Source organism: Mastigoproctus giganteus, chromosome 5 (genome assembly GCF_048544385.1).
Source record: "Mastigoproctus giganteus isolate SK-2022 chromosome 5, ASM4854438v1, whole genome shotgun sequence".
NCBI lineage: Eukaryota > Metazoa > Arthropoda > Arachnida > Uropygi > Thelyphonidae > Mastigoproctus > Mastigoproctus giganteus.
This window is the reverse complement of record NC_143579.1, coordinates 64851060-64878254: the sequence shown is the minus strand read 5'-3', so window position 1 is coordinate 64878254 and position 27195 is coordinate 64851060. Positions and strand designations below refer to the sequence as shown.

The 27195-nt window shown below is 38.3% G+C and overlaps 1 protein-coding gene across 7 annotated transcripts in view; it reads left to right on the top strand.

Moving 5' to 3' along the window:
• LOC150085455 (uncharacterized) overlaps window positions 1-27195 on the top strand; it is a 1845429-nt gene that overhangs the window by 974165 nt on the left and 844069 nt on the right. For all 7 annotated transcript variants that reach the window (XM_090374043.1, XM_090374041.1, XM_090374042.1 and 4 more), the window contains 4 exons: window positions 2902-3064; window positions 6230-6396; window positions 6518-6687; window positions 13645-13804. In XM_090374043.1, coding sequence (XP_090230169.1) covers window positions 2902-3064; window positions 6230-6396; window positions 6518-6687; window positions 13645-13804 — 660 coding nt within the window. The remainder of the gene's footprint in view (window positions 1-2901; window positions 3065-6229; window positions 6397-6517; window positions 6688-13644; window positions 13805-27195) is intronic.

The window sequence follows — 27195 nt, the reverse complement described above, 5'->3', positions numbered from 1 at the left end:
AGCCATAGTCAATATGGCTTTCGTCAAAACAGGTCATGCCTAGACCTTATGGTCAAGGCTGAATTTGCCATCCGTAATGCTTTTGTCAAACATGAACATCTAGTAATGGTTTCAATAGACATAGAGAAGGCTTTTGATACCACTTGGCGGTATGGTATACTTAGTGATCTTTACCTTCTAGGACTACGAGGCAACCTTCCTATATTTATTGAGAACTTCTTACATACTAGATCATTTCAAGTTCGATACCAACATGCCCTTTCCACAACTTTCATCCAGGAGGAAGGTGTTCCACAGGGATCAGTACTGAGTGCCACTCTTTTTGCTCTGAGAATAGATTCTATCACTAAGCAGCTTCCAAATACAGTTGAGACTTACCTTTATGCAGATGACCTTTCCATCTCCTGTCATTCTCAAAATATGAGGTCTGTTGAAAGACAGCTTCAGATATCACTTAATAAAATTCAACAATGGGCAAGCCTCAACGGCTATCGGCTCTCGCAGCAAAAAACAGTTGCCATCCACTTCTGTAGACAACGCAAACTCCATCCAGATCCTGAACTTCAAATTTCTAACATCGTTGTCCCAGTCACCAGCAACATCAGGTTTCTTGGATTAATCCTTGACAACAAGTTAAATTTCCTAGACCATATTAAAAATGTACGGACGTCATGTCTAAAAAAGTTAAACATACTCAGAGCTTTATCTGCCCAAACATGGGGTGCAGATCGTACCTCGCTTCTTCGTTTATACAGGGCATTAATCAGATCCCGTCTCGATTATGGTGCTCCTGTCTATGATTCTGCCAGAAAGAGTGTATTACGCTGGCTTGATCCAATTCAGCACAGTGCTTTGAGAATTGCAATTGGTGCATTCAGAACGTCGCCAGCACATAGTCTCTACATTGATGCTCACGAGCCCCCACTAGCTTTACGCAGGAAAACACTGTTACTCAAATATGCTGTAAAGATACAAAGTTGTGCCTCTCATCCCGTTCAGTCATACCTTTTCAACCCACCATTTGAAATCTTATACAGAAACAAACCTAGCATAGTAAAGCCAGCTGGTCTTCGCCTTCTTGAATTGGAGCAAGTTTGGAATATTTCCGTCCATTCCGTACAACAAGTAGCCACATGTACTCAGCCACCATGGACTCCTCCTCCTCTTCCAACCTGTGACTCTTACCTCTGTCAATGGAGAAAGAATACTTTGCAAGCATCAAATGTCAAACAAATTCATGCAGTTCACACTCAAAGATATACTGACTTCTCCCCAATCTATACAGATGGCTCTAAATCTAATTCAAATGTTGGAGCAGCTGCAGTGTTTCCGAATACAACTGTATCAGTTTCCCTTCCATCAGAATTTAGTATATTTTCTGCTGAATTATATGCAATCAAATTAGCTTTAGAAAATCTCTGTTCAGACAGTTCCTTCAAATCAGTTATTTACACTGATTCCCTCAGCTCAATCATGTCGTTATGTAATTCCTCAGATGAAGTCCACCCTATTCTTAATGAAATCAGAAGCTTATTACTGCAAATTAAAGAACGCAACCAACTGGTCACTTTTTGCTGGATTCCATCCCATTCTGGTATTTTAGGCAATGAACTGGCCGATAAAGCTGCAAAAAATCCAACTACTTTTGATTTAACCAATATCCCTGTTCCAGCATCAGATTATGCACTAACTGTTCATGCTGCTTGCATATCACAATGGACAGCACTCTGGCACTCTCAGACTAATAATAAACTCTTTCAGTTTAAACATGATCCAAAAATCTGGCACTCCAGTATCCGTACATCGAGACAAGAAGAAGTAGTCCTTTCAAGGGCAAGAATAGGACATACCCATCTGACCCACCTTCATTTACTCACAGGAGATGATCCACCACAATGTACACATTGTTCTAATAATTTGACAGTAAAACATATTCTTATTGGCTGCCCCTATTATAAACAAGCCAGAACTTCATCCTTGATCTCACTGGTTAATCTCCATAAACCAATAACTCTTGAAAATCTCATTGGTGATAAGGCAAATATTTCTGAATTTTTTGACTTTCTCAGGCAAACAGGGCTTTTCAATTATTTCTGATTTCAGATTTTCTTTTGATTTAGGGAAAACTCATGTTTTAATATAATAAGTGAATAGGCACATTATAGCCTTAGCAGCTTATGTGCCATTAAGCCTCCAGAACAACAACAACAGCATGTGCCAGTGGCAGTTATCATGGCAGCAACAACTTAACCAATAAGGTTCGAAGTATTAAACCAAATCTTGAGTGATGGCCTTCAAGCTTCAGTTCAGTTCGACAGCAGGATGTCATATTAGCTCGTTTGAGAATAGGCCACAATAACATTACATATTGTTATCTATTAAGAGGGAATCTCTGTAACACTATGCTTTCAGTGAGACATATCCTTGTCGAATGCACAAAATATGCAAGAGAAGCCCAGAACCATTTCACTCCGGACATAACGAAAGATCCTCTTACAATTGCACAATCTTGGGTACGAAAATAAGTGTCTTAAACATCATTACTTTTCTCAAGATGATTAATATATATCACCTCCTTTAACTAAAAAAAAATAATAATAATTTTGTAGTCCTCGTTATGAAATTATCCCTACCTCCAAGAAAAAAACAGTCGTACTTACCATATGTATGGTGCACTATGGTCATAGATGCCAATGCACCAAAAAAATTCCCAATCAAACAAACACAGTATTATTCATGAAATTGTGGAAGCTTATTTGATTGGTTTGAAATGCAATGTTTTCAACACTACAGTGCTAAATTTCTCTTCAAAGAACCTGTGTATGTGATCATTATTCATATTATTTATAAATAAATAAATATATATATATATATATTTTTTTTTTTTTTGTATTCCTTAAGGCTTTTGAAGAAGATCTTGAAAAACAACGCCCTGTTTTAGCTGATTGTGAAAGTGTATGTGAACAACTTTGCATTATACTAAGTGATTTGGCATCAAAGAATGAGATAAAAAACAAGCTTAATTTAGTAGAAAGGCAGTATAGCATGCTAACCAAAAAATTCAGTGAGTAATATATTCTTATAGAATAATGAACTGTAAATATTTTAAAACTAAGTTGATTTTTAAAATTAAAGTTTGAATATTCTTAAAATTAAACTTTGAATATTTTTAAAATTAATTAGATTACTGATATAAAAATTATTTGTTTAGGAATGCTATAACTATGGATCTCTGGAATTATTAAGATGATTCAGGGTTGACTTGGTTGGACTCCTTTTTTTTTTTTTTTTTTTAAACTCTTTCCAGAATGATTTCCCTGAACTTACTAGCCGCAGACTCTGCTAGTAAGTTCAGGGAAAGTCCTTAAAATTGAAACTTTGTACATAAATGCTTTTTTTTTTTTTATTACTTCATATGCTGTCTCCCCCCCACTTATTCTTATTATTGAATACACCATGAATTGTCAAATTAATAGAGTAAGCTTATCTGCAAAAAGATCTAAACCTCCCAAACACTTCCTAGTTCATTTCACAAATATACGTTATCTCAATTCTGATCTCAACGATGTCCATTTCCACTTGCAGTCTGCCAAACCCCATGTACTTTTTCTGACAGAATCTCAGTTGTTGGTTGATTCAACTACTGCTCATCTCAGTTGCCCAAATTATTTGCTGTTTGATTGCTTTCGCCTCAAAGATGGTACTTGTGCATATGTCCATTCTGATATTCCCTGTCAGAGACTTGGTAATTTGAAATCTCTTCTTTTCGATCTTCTCTGGCTTAAAATCTCTTTACCTCATTATGTCAAATTCATCTGTTGTTTCTACCGTTCTCCCAACTCCACTAATCACTTGGAGCTCTTTGACTTCCTTTCTTTGCAACTTGACTTTCTCCAGTCCAACTTCCCTAACAGTGGCGTAATTTTCCTTGATGATTTTTAATGTTCACACCTCCAGCTGGCTTCTGTTTATTAGTCACACTGACCCAGATGGTCAGGATGCTGAGGCTTTTTCAATTACTAATGACCTTGCACCTTCTTGCATCTCTGCTCCCACCTCTGTCAAAACCAGATGGTTCTGTTGTCACTTCAGCCAAGGATAAAGCTGACCTGCTAACATCACATTTTTCTTCCAACTCGTTTATTAATGATCTTGGTAAAACATCTTCCACTATTTCCAACATGCTCCATTCAATGCCTCCTGTGGTCTTCCGTCAAAAGGATGTTGGAAGGATTTTGACGAATCTTGACGCTAAAAAAGTTCCAGGTCCTGATGGTATTTCTCCACTTGTTCTCAAAACCTGTGCTCCTGAACTTATTCTAGGAAATTGTTAAAGCCGGCAACTACAGGCAACTTCTGGCCCCTTCCCAGGGGAGAAGAACATCTATTTATCACAGAAGAGGAAATTATAAAGTCCTTCCAATCTTCATGCCGAAAGAATTTGAAATGCACAGAACTATCCAAAGAAGGGCAATTCAGCCCTCCAGAATTTAAACAATAATCTATAGTTAGAACTGCCAACTTCTTCCACCACGCCTTGACAATGACTTTAAACTGTCAGAATAACAGTACTCTGTGCCCTGACAGAAACCTGACTTGACAAGATCAGATTTACCCCCCCCCCCCAGGACTACCCTGCCATGGGTAGTCCTTGGGGGGGGGGGGACCTGAGGCCCACTCTAAATAACCATGTAGGGGGAGGGAGATGTACAGGCAGCCAGGAAAGCAAATTAGCTCAAAAATATTAGTAAGCTAGCAGCAAGATGATGCAATGTAGAATGAAAGACAGAATGAATGGGCTTGGCACTGAGTGAAAGAGTGAATTAGAAATTATGGTTAAAGTGAATAAATGTCAGTTTTGGTGAAAGAGCGAGTGAATGAGTGAAAGAGCAAATGTAAATGACTAAAAGAATACAATATGAATAATAACTTATATTACTTTATATATACTAACAAACATTTACTAACAACACAAACACTATCACTGCATTCTCCCCTGGTCTGCAAAAACTTGCAGCTAGGCCTGCACAACAACTGAAGAATAACAGTCAGTTGAGGTGCTCTTAGAGTGCAGTGCAGAAAGTAAGAGTCAAACAAATGAAATGAAAGCCAGAAGAATGAATGAGAGTGTAAATGTGTGAGCGAAAGAACATAAACCATAAATGCTACAGTTAAGTACACACTAGCTCTAGTTTTAATCTTTTATATTCTTACTTATTTAGTTTTAATTATTATGCATTAGTTTTTAAATTCGCAATACACACCATTGCATCCCCCCCAGGTGTGTGCAAAAAAAAAAAACAAAAAAAATTAAAAAATAAAATGATAATTGAGTGAGTGGGGGGAAAAGTATAGAAATAGAATGCAAGTAGAGTGAGAATGCAGATTATGAATGCAGTAAATGTGTCTCTCCCACCCACTCCTACCTGACATCATGCAGATCTGCTGCCAGTGCTATCGGGCAATCTGTATTGTCCTCCCTTGTGTGGGACCTTTATTCTCCTTCCCCTGGTAGGGGGAAGGAGACTGGTTCCTGTCTCCTTCCCTCCCCCTCTTTCCTCTGGTCGGACTTATCCCCACTGATATTTCTGGGGCCGCATTCCCTATCCCCCATACTTCTATCTGTTCCCCCAACCTTCAGTCTTCTTCCCTACTCCAACTTACCCAACCAATGTGCTTGTTCTTAATCTCCGGCGCCTCCGTAGCCAGGTGGGAAGGAGCAGCAGTGTGTAGCACACGCTTCTTGATTAGACCAGGATTCGAGCCCGTCACCACCAAATACGGAGGATGTGGAAAGGTCAGGGAATGGCCACTGCATATCCCGGAGCAATATGGCCTTAGTTGCTAATGCTCCTAAAAAAAACCAAATAATAATAAATAATAGTTCTTAATCTAAATTAAACTTAACTTTCATCTAAATTTAACTCTACTGTAATTTTAAACTCATTTTAAATTCTAAACTACTGTAATTTTAGCATCCCAAAATCTATAAAGCTTATTATCATGCCCATAACAAGATATGACCCAAAATCTGATGTTCAGTGTAATTTGCATGATGTAAAAATATTTTTGAGGATTAATTTTTGCATTATAGCAGAAATGAGCACTGTTTTCTATATGTATCATATATAGCTGTCAGTTATGTTACATCTATTCTAATATTCATAAATTTTCTAAGTATGTTTTCAGAAACTGTTATTTATTTCTTTTGCTGATGTTGTTTCAATAGATAACCGGAAAGCTGAATTAGAATCAACTTTAAAAGAAGATCAAGAATTTTTCAAGACATGTGATTTGATCCAGAAATGGTTAAATAAGGTAGATTCAACCCTTTCACAAGAGTTCAGCATTTCTGCAAACCATGACAGACTTCTGAACCAAGTACAAGAATATGAGGTATCATTTTGATATATTGAACTTATTAGTTTCTCTCCTTTCCCCTTCCATTCTTCCCGTTGCTCCTTTTGATGTTCACACTTGGCTTTACTATCGAATTAATATTTTTTATTTTATATAGATTGTATATAAAGAAATTCTTGACAAAGAGCACGAGGTTCATTTACTTCTAAGCAAAGGAAATGATATGATGAAAAAGATTGTACGAAGATCAGATTCTGCACAACTAAAAACAAAATTAGAAAATATTAAAAAACAATGGGAAAAAATAAGAAAATCTGCTACAGATAGGTAAGCATTAGTTTATTGAATAATAAATTCATTCTCAATAGGCTTACAAAAAGTGAGTGAATTTTGTTACATTGTCAACAGTTGTTTATAAAATCATTCTAATGTTTCAACAGGGCCAATACTCTATTTTAGATTGAGCCTGTAGTCTCACTAATCAATCACTTTACTAAGTTCTCTTCCTTGAAAAGGTTCAGAATATACCCTTTATCATTAAGATACTCCTTATATAGGATGCTAAGAAAAATTATGTAAAAAGCTTCAGGTATAGAGTAAGCGACAATTATTTATAATATGGAAATCATTATCCTTGGGTTTCATTAAATTATCCTAATTTTTGTGAAACTGAATTGTAGAAGAGGTAATATGAAATGATTTCATTAGTTTATTTTACACCTTCTGGTAAAATTAATTTCTTCTAAAATAACACTTTACTGATTTATTTATTGGTTTTAGTCCTTTTACATAAATTCAAAGATCATTACAAAATTTTAAATAAACAAAATCAGAAATATTCAGCTACTCTCTGGAACATGAAAGTAATATTGAATTGAAATTCTTCTTCTGCCTCCCCTTCCCACTCACTCAGATGTGTTCTTATTTATCATTTGGTATAATTTCAAAGATTACAACTTGATGATCATCTCTCTTCCCTAGTCATTCTTAGTCTTGTCATTTGGAATTCAGTAGTTCCAAACTAGATGATCTGTATGATTTCTATTCCTCTTTTCCTTGAGTGGACTTCTGTTTTAAAGGTCCAGGTTAAAGGTCCAGATAGTCACATTCTGTTGGATCCCTGGTCATGTCGGCATTCCAGGTAATGAATGTGCAGTCATGCTGCTAAACATCCTGATAATGCATCTTTCTGCCATCAAAAAGTGGCCCCTGTACCAAGCGTTTCCATGGCCAAGCGATTTCTGAACTCTCTAAAGCATTCTCCTTTAAAGGAATCACTCTTCTGTTTAGGTTTCCAGTTAGTTTCTCTTAAGTTCTTTCAAAAAGCACTGTAAATTTCATCTTACAAGTAGTAAGTTAAGTCAGGAAAGAAAAGACAACTTTCCTTTTATTCTTATTAGAGTTACTAACCCAACTAACCTTACAACCGCTTGGCTATTCGTGGCATTACTCCTGCCTCCCCATGGTGGGGCCGGTAACCTGAGTGGTAAACCTAACCTTCAGGGCCAAAACAAGTATAAAATGGAGGAACAAAAAAAACCTTTCCTCCACTTGATCCATTGAGATCATCTACTGATACGGACCAACCTGATGTGGTGACCATTATTAAAATAAAAGGCAAAAAAAAAAAAAATCCATGTCAACAAGATCACCCAGCCTTTCTCTTTATACATTCATGTCGGACTATCCTGTGGGCAAATTATCCCCATTTATAATTCAGAAATGCTTGGAAAATGTTGCAGGTACACCAAAGGTGGTAAAACATCTATAGTCTGTAGATCTGCTGGTAGAAACAATAAAACCAAAATCATTCAGAAAGATGAATGAAACTGACCACCTTTGGTGGAATCCAGTGAAAATTATACCACATGCCACTCTGAATACCTCCAAAGGAGTTATAGCAGATTGGGACCTCATTGACATCTCAGAGGAAGAAATTGTGCAAGAATTGGCTGATCAGAGAGTCATACAAGCAAAGAGAATATTAATCAAGAAAGATGGGGAATTAATACCTACATGGAACATAATACTGACTTTCAGTACCCCAAATTTACCAACAACAATTAAAGCAGGGTATCTAAATTGTCACATACGTCCATATATACCGAATCACATCAGGTATTATAAGTGCCAGAAATATGGACAATCCCAGGTAGCATGCCGTGGCACTATGATATGCCCAAATTTTGGTTGAGCAGAACACACTCAAGCTGACTGCACTGTAACCGCCTTCACCTGCCTCAATTGCAAAAGTAATCATCCAGCATATTCAAAAAATTGTGAAATATGGAAAGTGGAAATGCAGAAAACAAGGTAACATACCAGGAAGCCAAAAAGCACATCATATAGTTTATGCTGAAATGCACATATGCACAAGCAGCTCAACAGAGTGTTTCTGTTGCTACTCAGACTGACATCTCAGTCCCTCCAAACACTTCAATTGCTGATTTGGCCATATCCATGCTTAATGCTAGGCCGCAACCTGCCAAACAAAGTCTACAAGAACAAGAAAGTAATACTCCAATATCAGTTCTACCCAATATACCTGCAACTACTAAAGAAGCAGACAAATCAGTACCAACGGATCATCACCAACGGACCAAAGAACAATCCTCCATACATATGGATGTTGACAACAAAGTTGAAACCGGTGAAACTATATTACATCTTCATGCAGAAGAAGACATGGATACAGAGCGACCGGCATTCCTAAAAAAAAAGATAGACATAAAACTGAACAATACAAACAAAATGCTCAAAAAAAAAAACAGACAGACCAAAACGTAACTCCAAAAACCATGTAATGCAGCACATACTTCAATGGAATTGTAGAGGCATGCATGCCAATACAGACGATTTGTATGACCTGATTAATAGATGTTATCCAATGATAGTTTGTTTACAAGAAACCAATTTAACCCCACAAATAACTCTCTCAATCAAAAACTTCACAATGTATAGAAAAGACAAGAATACTGCAAGATCTGCACATGGTGGTGATTTTAGTTAAATCATCATTCTTCTCTTTCTTGCCTTTTTGGTGATTCCCTTTCTCTCTGGGTGGTAACATGGGATTTTTTTTTTTGGCTGGTGCAGCATAAGCCTCAGGCTTCCTTGCACCATATGGCTAATAATAATAATAATAACTCTAAAATTCCCTCTCGAATTATTTCTCTACAGACTGATTTGGAAGCTGTTGCTGTGCATGTGGCTCTTGGAATAATGCTAATACTAGTTCCAATATACCTTCCGCCAAACAGTCCCGTCACAATAAAAGAACAAGAAGATCTTATCGTTCAAGTGCCAACATCCTTCTGTCTCTTTGGTGACTTCAATGGGCATCACCCATTGTGGGGATCTTCCCGCATGGATCAAAGAGGACATCTGATAGAAACCTTACTGAACCAACAGCAGTTAACCTTATTAAGTACTGGCCAACACACTTATCTTCATCTTTCCACAGGATCCACCTCAGCAATTGACCTGTCCATCTGCTCTCCCATACTGTTTTGCAGTATGGAGCAGTCAATCTTAGAAGATTCACACAACAGCGATCACTTCCAGTTATATGCAAAATTCAAACAACAATCCCAATGTCCCGACCAGAGAATAAAATGGAAGTTCTCAAAAGCAAATTGGGCAAAATACTCAATTTGCGTGTCCTTTGATGATCAATTTATAAAAACACAATCTATAGACAAAGTCACTGAGCACATTACCACAATAGTCTGGCAGCAGCTTCTGAAACAATTCCTCATCCCCTGCAGACCAACACAGATATGCAAAACACTGGTGGAATGCAGCTTGTAATAGTGCCAAAAGAGAGAGAAAAGACGCCTAAAATCAGTTTCATAGGTCCCCCCACAACAGCCGACCTCATATTATATAAAAAAACAAAAGGCAAGGTCAAGGTAAATAGGAAGAAAAGCAAAAAAAGACTCCTGGATAAAATTTACCAGTACCATCATGAAGGACACCAGCAGTTGAATAATATGGAAAAAAATCCAACAATTAAATAATAAATACATTCCATTTTTACTGCTCCAATCGTGATTAGAAATGGATGAGAACTGTCCTCACCTACAGAAATAGGCAATTTCCTTGGAGAAACTTTTAGTGAAATATCAGCAGTATCTACATATGACAATTTATTCCTGAAAATTAAAACCTCAGCAGAAAAATATAAAATAAATTTCAATACCACACGACCTCTTTCTTATAATCAGCCTTTCAACTTAACTGAACTCAAAGAAGCCCCTAAACAGATCAGCAAACAGTGCAGCAGGGCCGGACGGAATCTATTACATAATGCTCAAACATCATTTAAAATCATTACTAGTATTCTATAATCGGATTTTCCTTGAATGTGTTTATCCTTCCTCATAGCATCATGCAGTAATTCTTGCTTTTCCTAAACCGGGGAAGGATCAATCAGTTCCGCAAAACTACTGACCAATTTCTCTCTCTCCAGCTGTCTCAGTAAAACACTCAAAAAAATGATACGCAGCAGACTAAAATGGATCCTTGGAAGTAAAATGCTGTTAAATTGCAACCAATATGGTTTCCGCCAAAAATATCCCGCTTGGATCTTATGATAAGAGCTGAAATAAATATTTGCAACGCTTATGTTAAAAATCAACATCTAGTGAGGATCAGTCTAGCCATCAAAAAAGCTTTTGATACCACATGGAGGTACGGCATCCTTCAAGAGCTCCATTCCATGGGGTTGAGAGGACACCTACCACAATTCATTGCAAATTTTCTTAAGTACAGAACCTTTCAAATTTGTCACCAGAATGTACTGTCAGAATGTTTTATCCAGGAAGAAGGGGTGCCCTAAGGGTCCATACTTAGTGCTACCCTCTTTGCAATTAGGCTAAACACCATGACACCGAATATTCCTAGAACTGTAGAGATGTATGCTGACAATCTTGCCATATTATGCCATTCATCAAATATTAATACCATTGAGAGACAGCTACAACTTTCCATAAATAAGCTGGAGACATGGACTCAACAAAATGGTTACTGTATATCAGAACAAAAGATGATTATGATCCATTTCTGTAAAAAACGCAAATTACATCTAGAACCTGAACTTAAATTAAGAAATCATCGGATCCATCTTGCCAGCAATATCCACTTTTTAGGTTTACTAGATGTGAAACTAAATTTTTCCATGCATATATAAGTTATCTTAGAACCATCTTTTTGAAAAAACTCAATATACTTAGAGCTATCTCTGCCGTAGCATGGGGTGCAGATAGATACACTCTTCTGCACTTGTATCATTCTCTGATCAGGTTGCATCTAGACTGTGGTGCAATCGCCTATGACTCAGCCAGGAAAAGTGTGCTTACAAGACTAAATATCATACAACACAGTGCTCTTTGCACTGCTCTTGGGGCCTTTCAAACTTCCCTAGTCCAAAGTCTCTATATAGAGGCAAACAAACCTCCAGTCCACCTCAGGAGGAAAATGTTACTACTCACCTATGCAGCCAGTCTTAAAAGCCTTCTAGATCATCCCAATTAACCGCTACTCTTGAATCCTGAATGGATAGCATTTTATAACAATAAGACCACTGAAAACAGACCCACTGGTGTTAGATACAAGAGTTGATTCACTGCTGGAATGTACATTTTGAAAACACGCTCCAAGAAACTAAAATACCCAATCCACTGTGGTCCACAAACCTACCTTACTGTGACACATATTTCCCACAATTGGGGGGAAAGTCCCTGAAAAACTGTAACATCAAACAACTGCATGAAGGGCATTCTTATAGCAATGTGCAGAGCTGCATAATATATACTGATGGCTCAAAACAGATGGTGCTGCAGTTTTCTCCTCATTCACAGTGTCTGTATCTCTCCCGACTGAATGCATCAGCTATACTGCAGAACTGTATACAATCTAAGTAGCTATTGAGAATATCAATATTCATCTCAACACCAGTAGTTTAATATATACAGACTCCATGAGTGCACTGTCCACAATAATTAATAAATTCTCAACTCCACATACCATAGTAAAAGAAATACGGTCTGGTCTAAATCGTTTACAGAATAGGAATCGTACTCTAACCTTCTGTTGGATTCTGGGGCATGCTGGCATCGTAGGTAAAGAAACAGCAGACCAGGCAGCCAAACATTCAAACAGTACTGCACCTCCTACTTACCAACTACGCTATATAGATTTACTAACACATATCCGACATATCTGTAGAGACCAGTGGTTAAACATTTGGAAAACCCAAAAGAACAATAAACAATAAAACTATGGAACTTCAGCTACAGGCGAAACAGGCATGAAGACGTAATATTGGCTAGACTATGCATAGGGCACACACACATGACCCACTTTTTCCTGTTCATGGGTGATGATCCTCCTATATGCAGGCATTGTTCATCACAGCTTAACAGTCCGGCATATTCTCTTAGACTTCAATCTGTTCATTCTCACATCAGAAATCATACTTTCTGCCTTCTGACACAAATGCAAGAACTCTTATTACTAGCCCACCCGTTGGAAAACAGTGCTAATGTGGACGAGCTTATCTTAAACAAACCAGAACATATGAATATTTCTAAAATCAAATAAAGCAATTTTCCAGAATCTATCTAAATACCAGAATAGGCACATTTTGGCCTAAGTTGCCCTTGTGCCGATAAACATCTACACAACAACAACATCAAAAAGTGCCATACACTGATTATAGATCCATTATTAGAACAGCATATTGGAATGAATGGGCATAACTGTGGCAAACTCAACTTAATTACAAACTATTCAGACTAGAAGTCCTAACTGTGGACTTCTAGTTTCATGGGAAGCAGGTGAGAAGAAGTCATTTTGGCAAGACTCCTAATCAGTCATTCATATATATCTCATCTGTTCTTCCTTATGGGAGAGAATCCTCCTCAACATTCCTTCTGTCAATCCCAATTAACAATTTTCAAGTATCTGGAAATCCAGTTTTTGCTCTCTAGCCAACTTTCAGGAATCTTTAACTTCATAACACATACTTGGCAATATTGCAGATTTTAAAGTGCTGTTTCAATACTTGAGAAGCATAAATATATATAATAGTCTCTGATAACTATAATATAAAACATTCAGTAATAAGTTAATCATGAACAGGCACAATATGGCCCACAAGGCCCTTGTGCTAAAAAATCCTCAGCACAACAACAACACAATAGTTTTTCATAATATGGTACTTTATTTTTTAATAAACATGTTAAATGTGGTTAAAATGCAGCTGTTAAATTTTTCTTTTAGGCACACCAAACTTTTTCAGTGTCTGGATAATAGTAAAAATTATCACAGTTCCTTAGAAGGTTTCGTGCCATGGCTGCAAATGAATGAAGAAAAACTGAAAAGCTTTAAGCCAGTTAGCGTTCATCGATCTGATCTTGATAAACAAATTAAAGATATTCAGGTTAGTCTTATTACTCTATGTAATTCTTTAAGTATTCTAATATATCTGTAGTAGCAGTTATATTTCAATATGGAATGACTCACAGGACTAGAATACTGTAAATTAAGTGATATGGTGGTTACAGAGAAGCGACTGGTGGCAATCTCCACAAAAAGATGGAATACTTCTAAAAAATCTAAAGAAGATAGAAAATGAGTGATTTGAACTATTAACGTTAATTATACCATCACTGGATTAAGATGTAATATCTTTGGATGACAAGCACCAGCCTTCTCTCCTATCCACAAATGCATAACTAAAGTGGAGGTGAGCAGTTATAGGCCATTAGCCATGATAACTGTGTGGGTTAAAATAATAGTCTGTGGTTCAGATGCACTACAGGAGTACTGTAACAGAATTAGTTTATTAAAGGGATCGCAGCATCCCTTTAATAAACAACATCCACTTTGTAAAGTGGAAATCTCTGCTTGATTAACCTGTTCAGTTATTATGATATAGTCATAAAGCAGTTGGATGCAGGAAATGGTTTCAATATTATATATACTGAATTGGCTTTGCATTGGCAATATCTACCTAATACCTTGTGGGGCCACTTTTTGCACATAATGTAGACCTTTCATATTTAGGCCTGGACTCCCCAAGGTGTTGCAGGATATTCTGCAGTAGTGCTATCCATGCATTGCACAATGTGCCCAGTAATGTCCTCATATTATCAGGTGGAGGGTCATAGCATTGAATATCCTTTTTCATTAGGTCCCAAATTGCTCAAATAGGTTGAAATCAGGGCAGTCATGGGAGTAGAGAGAATTCACTGGAATGTACCTGAAACCAATTAAAATTGCCAAGCCTGGTGCACTGATACTTGGTCAACAGTGATAGGAATGTAGTGATAGGTGTACTTGGTCAACAGTGATAGGAATGTAGGCATTTCCAGTGAGCTGTTGATTAATGGTGATCAGAGGGCCCAGGGTGTGCCACTGTAACACCTCCACTTCCGGTCTACCAAGCACCAACAGTGTGGCGCCTCCGTAGCCAGGTGGGCAGGAACAACAGTGCGTAGCACACGCTTCTTGATTAGACCAGGGTTCGAGTCCATGCCCACCAAATATGGAGGATGCGGAAAGGTCAGGGAACGACCACCACATATCCCTGGAGCAATATGGCCTTAGTTGCTAATGCTCCTAAAAACCAAATAACTAACTAACTAACCAACAGTGTATACTTGTGTTGCATTTGGAGAAAGCAACACTGTTGCTTTCTCCAAATGCAGATACCCATCAGCATAATCGGAAATGGGATTCATCAGACCAGATGACAGATTTACACATGTTAGTGGTCCATTATCAGTGCTGATAATGGATACTCGAGCAGGGTGCAGTTTCTTGTATCTCGCACTGATATTGGATACTGTGATGTCTCTCGATTGCCATGGCCTACATATGCTAATGGCTGTCCTATGGTGATTGTTGTTGATTGTTCAACTGGTGTTGAATCAGGCATGGATGATAGATTTCTGAAACCACAGAACAGAAGCACTTAACCATGTTGACTGTTCTGGGGATACTGGCATCTACACATCTTGGCCCCACAATTGTTCCACATTCAAAGTCAGAAATTTCTCAATGCTGACCCATTCTTCCTCACAGACACTCAAAAACTGATTACCACACTTGCGAACCACAATCTTATATTGGCCATTCCTAACTTTGAATTTTCACTAGTGTCACCTTTCCTACACAAGGGGATGTTGCTAATGCAGTGCCAAATCAGTATATATTCAGAGGTGCATAAGTATAAAAACACACAAATATAACATGATCTTTGCTGTAATGAGAAAATAAGGTTCCTCAGATATGTTAACTTTTATAATAAGTTTACTCAGTAACAGTTTTTTTTTTAATAATATGGTTTTTCCAGCTTCATTAAATAAAGAGGAAAAACACTGTGAGATTAAAACTTTGAAATTATAGCATAGCTAATGCTATTTTTGGCTTTTACAAAACTTTGAAAAGAGGAGGATATTCTCATCCTCTTTTGGGTTTTTGTGGCTATCACAACTTAATTATTTCTTGTCCCAGAAATGCAAGAGACTTAATGCCTGAATTAGAAGGAACTTCATTTTAATATTGTTAGATAATATCCATTAACTACACATTGTAATGACATGGTTAATATCCATTAAGGTGTGTGTGTTTTTGTGTGTAAGCACACAGCATATCACACTCTTATGCTTTCTGGATTGGAAAATAGGTTATGGTTGACACGCATCATTTACAAGCACAATATCAACATTAAAGTGTTATCCAGATCATTGTTATCCAAATTGAATGACTTATTAAGAAATTTGCATCTAAAACAGGGGTGGGGTGTCCCCAAACTTTTAAAGAAGTGGGCCATATACAAATTTTTGGAATACTTCGTGGGCCAGAGAAAATTCCTAATTACTGAAAACTACATTCTCTAAATAACAGTAAAGTTATGCAGAGAAAAAAAAAATTATAACTTTAACTCCTGTAAGGTCCATGGTTAAGACACCACAGATCGGAGTTGCTGTTCCAACACAAATCACAGATGCTCGATAGGATTGATGTCTGGGGAATTTGGAGGCCAGGACAATACCTGAAAGTCTTCCTCATGTTCTGCAAACCAGTCTCGTACAATCCGGGTAGTGTGGCATGGCACATTATCCTGCTGAAAGACGGCACAACCAGAGAGGAAGACCGTTGCCATGAAAGGGTGTACCTGGTCAGCAATGATGTTTAGGTAGGTGGTAGACGCCAGAGGGCTCAGCACATGGATGACTGGACCCAGGGTATCCCAGCAGAACATTGCATTTTCTGCAGGGTTCAATGTATTGGGTTGTGACACATTACTTCTGTCACCAGCATTCCAATTACCAGCGAGTTGTGCCACAGTTGCCCTTCTGTTGCCACATACCATCCGGGAGAGCCTTCGCTCACATCAAGCATCGATGAGCCATGGTCATCCAACACCTCGCTGGCAGTTCGTGTGTTCCCCCTCCTTGGACCACTTTCGGTAGACACAAACCACGGCTGACCGTGAGCACTCCACCAGCCATGCCATTTCGGATATGCTCTGACTCACTCAAGTCTGCTGCCTTTCCCATCTCAAGAACAAGACTAACACCGATTAATAGAGCTCAGTATCAGGTGTTTTTTATGTTTCCCGACCCATGCAAGTGCCGTAGTTCATCTGCAGTTTCTTCGATTTGGATAACGACTCTCTGGTCATAATGTTTTGGCTCATTGGTGCATATCTACAGATTCAAAAATAAATTGATGGATATGTAATATAAATTATGCCAGTTTGTTTATATCAAATTTTAATTATTACTTATTTATTGTACTAATCACAAAAATACAGTCAGTAATTCAACAAAATTATAATTAATGCAATGAATGTGGTTGTAGAGTGTGACTAAGTTTTGTGATATCTGGTTTAAAGTACTAGTTCCAATTCTTAAAAGTCATGTAAATGCGGGTCAGTTTGACGTGATCGTATTTTTGATTTTACATATTTAATTTTTGAAAAGGCCTGCTCACATATATGTGTACTTCCAAAAATTGATCTAACTTTTCTTGCAAAATTTTTAATTTTTGGATAATTTGACTCAGATAATGTTGAATAAAATTATATTTTCATTTAAAAATATTGTATTCAGTGCATTATTAGATTAAAGGTCTACCAACTCTAATTGTAAATTCACATCATTATCATTGACGGGTACATCAAATAGATTTTGAAAAAGCTAAAAAAAAAACCGTTATTTCGATCGAATCTTGCAGCCATTGTTTTTGTATATAGTGGTAGGGAATTCAAATTTTTGATTGAGGTAGCTAGGTAACTCTAACGCATAATTATATAGAGTAATACGCTTCACTGTTTCTATTAGATAGTGTAGTATTGACATTTAATTTAATTTATTGATCTTATTAATTTAAAATATCATGCCCCAAACTAGAGCAGCAAAGCAACGGGCACAAAGTGGCAGGAGTGCTGTGACTCGGGGTAGAACTGAGGGGCGCGATTCTCCAATGCATCACAGCCTAAAAAAATGTGCAACTTGTGAAATGTTTGTGCCGAGCTCTCTGGAACGGAACATGATATTGCCATGGGAGATGTTTTTGTGTGTGCGCAATGTAAGGAGTGTAAGGAAATCAGGCGACAACTCAGCGTTGTTGTGGGCCTATATGAGAGTTTGAAGGACAGGGTGGATGCCCTCGAAAGATCTAAATTGAGGGGCCCATCAAGTTGTCAGCTGCCCACATCAACGCCAGAGCTTGCACTTGGTCATCATGCAACACAGCGGCAACCCCCAAGGCAGAATGCACTGGTCCCACAGGAACTAGTAGCTGTTGGTGACTCTATTGTCAGGGAAACGGGTAACATGCTTTGTAAAAAGGATAGGTGGAACAGGACCAGAGTATGTCTCCCAGGGGCAAAGATTGATGATGTTGTAGAGCGAATATCATCTTTTAAGGGCACAAAAGATGATATAGTTGTACACGTTGGCACTAATGATATTAAGAGTAGGAGACCAGCAGAATTACTTAACAAGTACAGGTCACTGTTGAACAAAAGCTGAGAATTAGGGTTGAATTTGAAAGTGTCTGCAGTTCTGCCCAGACACGATAGGAGAGAGTATATGATGAGAGCCTTGTCGATCAATTCGGCCCTTGGAAAGATTGTGCAAGGCTCAAGGTGTAAAATTTTTTTCAGACTGGTCTGTACTTGTTAACAGGAGAGACTGCTTCTACAGGGATGGGATACACTTAAATAGAAAGGGTGCAAGAATATTTGCTGATGCTATCGAGGCAGTGTTAGGTGGGTCGGAAAACTCACAGCTTGGGGGGATACAAGGACTAATAGTTTAACAGTAGCCGTATGCAGAGGTGAAGGTGATTCTTGCAGAACTTCTATTAGAATAAGTAGAGAGCTGGAGCGAGGGGTGTTGGGGGTTTCAGGGACGGATGGCAGTTATCCTGAAATAGGTGAGTATATGGGATGTGTTAGGGTAACTAGGAATAGGAGCATGTATGCCAATGCTAGAAGTATAGTAAATAAATTTGATGAATTTGAAGTGTTCGTCAAGACATCAAAGGCAGATATTGTTGGGATGGCAGAGACATGGTGTCACACAGATATAAGGAATGCAGAACTGGAATTTGGGGAGTACAATGTGTACAGACAGGATAGAAAGGGAGGAGGTGTTATGCTGTTTATTAAGAAAAACATAAAATCAAAAGAAGTGCAACCAGTTGATATAGATGAACAGTGCACTGTTGAGTCAGTTTGGTGTGACATAAGCACTGCGAAAGCAAAAATAAGAATAGGAGTGTGTTATAGGCCTAATGACTCAAATGAGTACAATGAACAATTATACAGAGAAATAGAGTGGGACAGTAAATCAGAATGTCTTATAATGGGGGATTTTAACTTCCCAGATATTGACGGGAACTTGTGGGTTGGTCACTCACACACTAGTCAGAGTTTTGTGGATTTATTCGATAATGATTGTTTTCTGCAGCAGCATGTTCGAAAGGCAACCAGAGAGAGTAATACTCTTGATCTGCTTATCAGCAGTGATCATTCGTGTATTAAGAATTTGCAGATAAAGGAACACACGGTGGCAGTAATCACAGTGTACTGATGTGGGATTTACTTAAAAAGGAAAGGGTTTTTGCTTCCATAAAGGTGAGTACAGTGGTCTCAAAGTTTTTAAATTCTGTACAGTGGGATAAACTGATGATGTTACAAACAGTAAATTCTAAGTGGGAAGCATTCAAGGAATTAATCGTGGATGGTACTAAAAGTTTCATACCTATTAAGAAATATTGTTCAAGGTTTAGGCCTAAATGGTTATCTGATGAACTAATGAGACTCGTGACAGGGAAGAAAAATGCATGGGATGCATATAAATTATCAAGCGACTCAGAAGCCTATGGCAGATATAAGCTAGTCTGTAATCAGGTCACAAAGGAGGTTAGGCAGGTGAAGGCAGATTACGGGAAATCCTTGGCAAAAGATGATAAGAAAAACAGCAAGGATTTCTTTACTTATATAAACTCTAAAGGGAAGGGGATGAATCTGATTGGTCCACTTGACATTGATGGTTTGACTGTTGATGATCCTGCTCAGATAGCAAACAAACTGAATGAGTATTTTGCATCTACATTCACACACGAGCAATTATTAAGGTTTGAAAATGGCAGAAGGTTATCAAATTGTAGCAGGATACTTAATGATTTTGTAATAACTGAGAGCGAAGTGGTGGAGAAAGTGTTGAAGTTAAACATAAGAAAAGCACCTGGGGTGGATGGGATCTATCCAGTTATATTAAAGGAGGCGGCAAAGCAACTAAGCAAACCCTTAGCCATAATTATGAGAGCATCCTTGGACTCAGAGGAGGTTCCCACGGACTGGAGATGTGCAAATATATCCCCAATTCACAAAGAAGGATCAAAGGCTGACACGAGTAATTACAGACCAGTTAGTTTAATTCTGTTCCAGGTAAAATAATGGAGTCACTGGTTAAAAATGCATTGCAGGATCATCTAGACAAGGCTGCAGCAATAATACAAACACAGCATGGGTTTGTTAAGGGAAAGTCTTGTCTGACAAATTTGATAGGATATTATGATGTGGTTACAAAGGAACTGGATGCAAAAAATAATTTTGATATCATATATTTGGATTTCAGGAAAGCTTTTGACACTGTTGCACATGGAAGACTATTGTACAAATTGGAGCAGAATGGTATTAAGGGTAAGTTGCTACAATGGGTAAAAGGATGGTTAAGTGGGAGAAGACAGAGGGCGGTAATCAATGGGTGCTACTCTTCGTGGACTGATGTTATTAGTGGAGTCTCACAGGGTTTGGTGTTGGGTCCACTGTTGTTTTGTATATTTATCAATGATATTGATGAAGGTATATCAGGCCTAATGTCGAAGTTTGCAGATGATACAAAGGTTGGCAGGGTTGTTAATGACAGTAATGGCAGTGTGCTACTGCAACAGGATCTAGATAATTTGGACAGATGGGCTAAGAAGTGGCAACTGACGTTTAACCTTGACAAATACAAAGTACTGCAAACGGGTAGAAGTTATCCCAGAGAAACGTACCAACTGTGTGGTACTACACTTTAGCATTAGCATTAGTAGAGGCATTTGATGCAAAAAAGCAAGCTTATGCAGCATCAGCCAAAAAAAAAAAAAAAACCACTACCACTTCACCCCTCTGTTCGTTCAAAATACCTGTCCAGCTGAGCCTTAAACTTATTTAGGCTATCAACCTCCACCACAAGGGATGGCAGTCTGTTCCACCAACCAACAACCCTCTGGCTAAAGGCAAATTTCCGCACGTCTATCCTACATCTGTCTTTCCTCAATTTGAATTTATGCCCTCTCAGGTGATTTTTCTGAGCTAGAGGAAGAATCCCATCAGCATTGAGCATGCTTAAACCATTCAAGGCTTTATACACCTCTTTCAGATCACCTCGCTGGTGCCTAGTCTCCAGACACTGTAATTTGCAAAACTTAAGCCTTTCTTCGTAAGAGCACCCCTTTGTTCCATTCACTAATCTTGTTGCCCTTCTCTGTACTCGTTCCAGCAGCTCTACATCCTTCTTGAAATGAGGCCTCCAGACCTGTATACAGTACTCAAGGTGTGGCCTGACCATTGCCTTATACAATGGAATAATCACCTCCTTATCCCTGCTGGAAAAAGTCCTGTATATCATTGATAATACTCCATGAGCTACTCTTGCAGCCCGTCTGCACTGCTCAGAGAACTTCATATCTGCCTGCACAATAACCCCCAAGTCCCTTTCATTCTCTACCACTGTCAGTGTAGTACCACAGAGTTGATACGTTGCTCTGGGGTTGCTGTTTCCCATGTGTAGTACTTTACATTTGTCAATGTTAAACTTCATTTGCCACCTCTCAGCCCATCTGCTCAACCTTTCCAGATCCTGTTGCAGCAGCATAGTGTCAGTAGTGTCCTTGACAACCCTGCCAACCTTTGTATCATCTGCAAACTTGGACATTAAGCTTGATATACCATCATCAATATCATTTATAAATACAGAAAACAATAATGGACCCAACACTGAGCCCTGAGGGACTCCACTAATAACATTAGTCCACGATGAGCAGTGTCCATTGATTACCACTCTCTGTCTTCTGCCCCTCAACCACCCCTTTATCCATAGCAGCAATTTGCCTCCAATGTCACACTGCTCCAATTTGTGTAGCAGTCTTCCATGTGCAACAGTATCAAAAGCCTTTCTAAGATCCAAGTATATAATATCAAAGTTATTCCCTGCATCCAGTTCTTTTGTGACTGCATCATAGTATCCAATCAAGTTGGTCAGGCAAGACTTCCCCTTAACAAAACCATGCTGTGTCTGAGCTATAACTGAAGTCTTGTCTAAATGATCCTGCAGTGCTTCTTTAACCAGTGCCTCCATTAATTTTCCTGGAACAGAAGTTAAGCTCACAGGTCTATAATTACTTGTGTCAGCCTTTGATCCTCCTTTGTGAATTGGGGTCACATTTGCACATTTCCAGTCTATGGGTACCTCCCCTGAGTTCAAGGAAGCTCTCATAATTATGGCTAAGGGTTTGCTTACTTCCTTTGCTGCCTCCTTTAATATAACTGGATAGATCCCATCCACCCCGGGTGCCTTTCTTGTGTTTATCTTCAACAGTTTCTCCTCCACTTTACTCCCAGTTATTTCAAGATTCTGTAGCTTACTGCTAGAGTTGAATACACCTCTGGCATTCCCCTTGCTGAATAACTCCTCATGTGTGAATGGCGATGCAAAATATTCATTTAGTTTGTTAGCTACCTGAGCAGGATCATCAACAGTTGACCCATCAATATCAAGTGGACCAATCTGATTCATCCCCTTCCTTCTAGAGTTTACATAAGTAAAGAACTCTTTGCTGTTTTTCTTTGCATCCCTTGCCAAGGATTTCTCGTAATCTGCCTTCGCCTGCCTAACCTCCTTTGTAACTTGGTTGCATATCAACTTGTATCTATCATAGGCTTCTGTGTCATGTGTTAATTTGTAAGTATCCCATGCATTTTTCTTCTCTGCCATATGCCTCATTAGTTCATCTGACATCCATTTTGGCCTAAACCTTGAACAATATTTCTTAGTTGGTATGTAAAGCCTAGTAGCTTCCAAGATAAGTTCTTTGAATGCTTCCCATTTTGAATTTGCTGTTGGTAACATCATCAGTTGGTCCCACTGTATAGAATTTAAATACTGTCTCAGTCCATCGTAGTCGCCTTTACGGAAGCAATAACCCTTCCCTTTATCCCTAATGGTAGTTACCTGTTTGAGTAAATCCCACTTCAGCACACTGTGATCACTGCCACCTAGTGGTTCATTTATCTGCAGATTCTTAATGCATGAAGAATCACTGCTGATAATCAAATCAAGAGTATTACTCCCTCTAGTTGTCTCTCGAACATGCTGATGTAGAAAACAATCATCCAATAAATCCACAAAAGCCCTGCTAGTGTGTGAGTAACCAGCCCCCAAATTCCAGTCAATATCTGGGAAATTAAAATCTCCCATTATAAGACTCTCTGATTTACTGGCCCACTCTATTTCCCTGTACAGTTCCTTATTATACTCATCAGAGTCATTAGGCCTATAGCACACTCCTACTCTTAATTTTGATCTCCCAATGCTTATGTTACACCAAACTGACTCAACACCGCACTGTCCAGCGATGTCGACTGGCTTCACTTCCTTGGTTTTTATGTGTTTCTTAACTAATAGCATAACCCCTCCCCCTTCCTATCCTGTCTATCCTTTCTGTAGACGTTGTACTCCCCAAATTGCAGTTCTGCATCCCTTATATCTGTGTGACACCACGTCTCTGATATCCCAACAATATCTGCCTTTAATGTTTTGAGCAATACCTCAAATTCATCAAATTTATTTACTAAACTCCTAGCATTGGTGTACACACAAGTATACCTGCACCTGTTTCTATTCTTAGCTACCCTAACACAACCCATGTGTTTACTTGTACCGCAATGGCTCCCAGCAGTCTCTGAAATATCATGCATCTTGTTTTTCAGGCTTCTGCTCATTCTAATAGAAGCAGTGCAAGAATCTCTTTCACCTCTGCCAGTGGCTACTGTCAATCTATTGGTCTTTGTCTCCCCCCAAGCTAGCAGTTTTCCGACCCACTTAAGGTGGTAGAAAATAAAAAGACCTGGGAGTAATTGTGCAGGCAGATATGAAGTTTTCTGAGCAATGCAGACAGTCTTCCAGGGCAGGTCATGGGGTTTTGTCAATGATATATAGGAATTTTGCTAGCAGGGAACAGGAGGTGACTATCCCTCTGTGTAAGGCAATGATCAGGCCACGCCTTGAGTACTGCATACAGGTCTGGAGGCCTCATTTTAGGATGGATGTAGATTTACTTCAGAATGAAGTAAATCTACATCCATCTACATCATCAGTACTTTTCTTATAGTCGATAAACAGAATGTTTATCGACTATAAGAAAAGTACTGTCACTCACTTTTGCAAGTGAATGGTTCTCCATGCTGATTCTGACTTGAAAATAAATAATACTCCAGTCCTACTTGTCACTATTGTTAGATTTCTTGGACCGATATTAGATAGCAACATGAACTTCCAAGCTCACATTACTCACTTAAGAAAGAACTACATGTCTAAAGCATTTTTTCATCTTTGATCAGTCTTGTCCATGTCTTGGAGAGCTGATTGGTCCGTCACCACCAAATACGGAGGATGCGGAGAGGTCAGTGAATGACCGCCGCATGTCCCGGAGCAATATGGCCTTAGTTGCTAATGCTCCAAATGACAACAACAACAACAGCTGATTGGTATATGTTAGTGCATCTTTACAGAACTTTAATCCAGTCAAGCTTAGATTATAGTTGTTCAGTATATGACTCTGCCAGAAGGACTACTTTACAACGTCTAAATGTGATCCAGCACAGTGCTCTAAGGACTGCTTTGGGCACTTTCAGGACTTCTTCAATCCATAGTCTTTATATTGAAGTGCATGATCCTCCATTACATCTTCATAGGAAAATATTACTACTACAATATGCTGCTAAGATTCAGTGTCTTGCATTGCACCCCAGTTGGGAGTACTTTAAATTAAAGATACTCCCAGTTGTGAGTATCTTAAATTAAAGAGCTTGTTCAGATTTGGAATATCGTTTTCAGTGATATTTTTCAGGACACAACTGCACCTGTTCCACCTTGGATGTACATTTCCGCCTCTTACAATGTACACTTTCTTCAGTGGGGAAAGAATGTCATACTCCCGGCGATGTCAGGCAGTTGCACTCGGCTCACTCTACTCTGAATTCCCATGCCTCTAAAATCTATACCGATGTATCGAAAACGGCCAGTACAGTAGGTGCTTCTGCAGTGTTTCTTTCACTTACTGGTACAGCCTCATTACCATTAGCATGCAGCATCTTAACAGCTGAATTAAATGCCATCAAATTAGCTCTTAATAAAATTATTGAGCTTTCCATCTCACCTGCTATAATTTACACCGACTCCCTCATTGCTATCTCTGCCATAAGGAAGAATTTCCTTATGGCAGAGGAAATCCTCAACATCCTCAGTTTCCTCACACTGCCTATAAACCCATTATTTGCAAAGCATGCTTCGATAAGTGGTCACTATTTACCCCTGGGGCTCACATCTGGTCAGTATGGGCTTGGCAAACCCATGGTCCTGAGCTGGATATCATCATTCTTCTCTTTCTTGCTTTCTTAGTGATTCCCTTCTACCTCCCTCTCTCTCAGGGTAATGCAGGAATTTTTTTTTTTTTTTGGCTGGTGCAGCATAAGCCTCAGGCTTCCTTGCACCCTATGGCTAATAATAATAATATCTGGAAGAGTAACACCAACAATAAACTTTACCATGTATCTTAAAATTTTATGAAATTTTAAGATACGTGGCTTAAGACAAGACAGATGAGAGGAAGTGGTATTGGCAAGACTCGGAATAGTGCACACTCATCTCTTCCTATTATTGGTAGAAACCCACCTCAGTGCTCATCCTGTCGGATACAATTTACGGTCCAGCATTTTCTCATTGATTGTCCCTTATATTCAACCATCCGGTCAAACACTTTTCAGTCAGTCTCCATGTTTAATATATCACCTGATTTATCTCATTTCTTAGGAAACAAAGCAAATATTGAAGAACTTTTATTATATCTAAAACATATTGGCTTGTACAAGAGCATATGATTTAACATTTATAACTATATGTTGCCTATAAATAAACAATGAACAGATACAATTTGGCCTCAGTAGCCCTTGTGTTGTTAAGCCCAGTACCAACAACATCAGTGTGTTACAACAAATCACCATATTCAGCCTCAATAGCTTGAAGAAAATTTTTGAATTTCTGATGATTCAGACCTGTCTTGCGAATAAAATTTACTGTTGACATTACAGTTGACATGACTAAATGTATGCCTAAAACTTTTCTGCGTTAAAGACTGATGGTTAATTATAATGGAGGCTTGAGAAATTGCATTGTTTTTTTTTTTTTTTTTGATATTTTCACTCTGAAGATATCTATGAAGCTGATCCCTGAACTCAATTTTAGTGCTGACCATATTTTTAGCGCCATCCATCGTAATCTTTCAATTTGAGGCCATCAATTGTTTCTGACCCACTCAAAAATATTTTTTTACCTAATGTTGTATGTTTCAAGCTTTTCAATGCAACTAGCTCTTCAGTTACTACAAAATTTTGATTTACACCTCAGATATAAATTATTAATTGAACAGTGTGGCTTGTACCTTCACTCTCATCAATTGCTATTGAAAAATGTGTGAATTCATGAACTTTTTCTAGGAGTTGATTTTGAACATCAGCTCCTAAATCTTCAATTTTTCTCGTTACAATTGATGAAGATAAACTTACAGACATAGAATTCCTTACTTTCTCAAGACATACTTCCTCTGCAATTGCCAAACAAATTCATTTTACAAATTCTCCACCCATAAAGGCCCTACCTTCTTCGGCAATAATTTGGGAGGCTTGAAAACTAGCTCGAATTGCAGATAAATTTTGATGAATAAAAATTCTAATCTTCTGTTGTTGACTTTGAAAAGTTTGGGTTAGTTCTTGGATTTCTTTCTGCTGCAAAGCTCGTTGAAATTTATCGTAATTTGAGGCATGTTTTGTGGTGTAGTGACATTTCACATTATATTCCTTGAACACTGACAAGGCTTCATTGCAAATAAGACTTGTGCAAGTATCATTGAGCAGTGCATAAAAGTAATTAATTGGCCACCACTCATTAAAAATGTGACACTCAGCATCAACTTTTATTTTTTTCA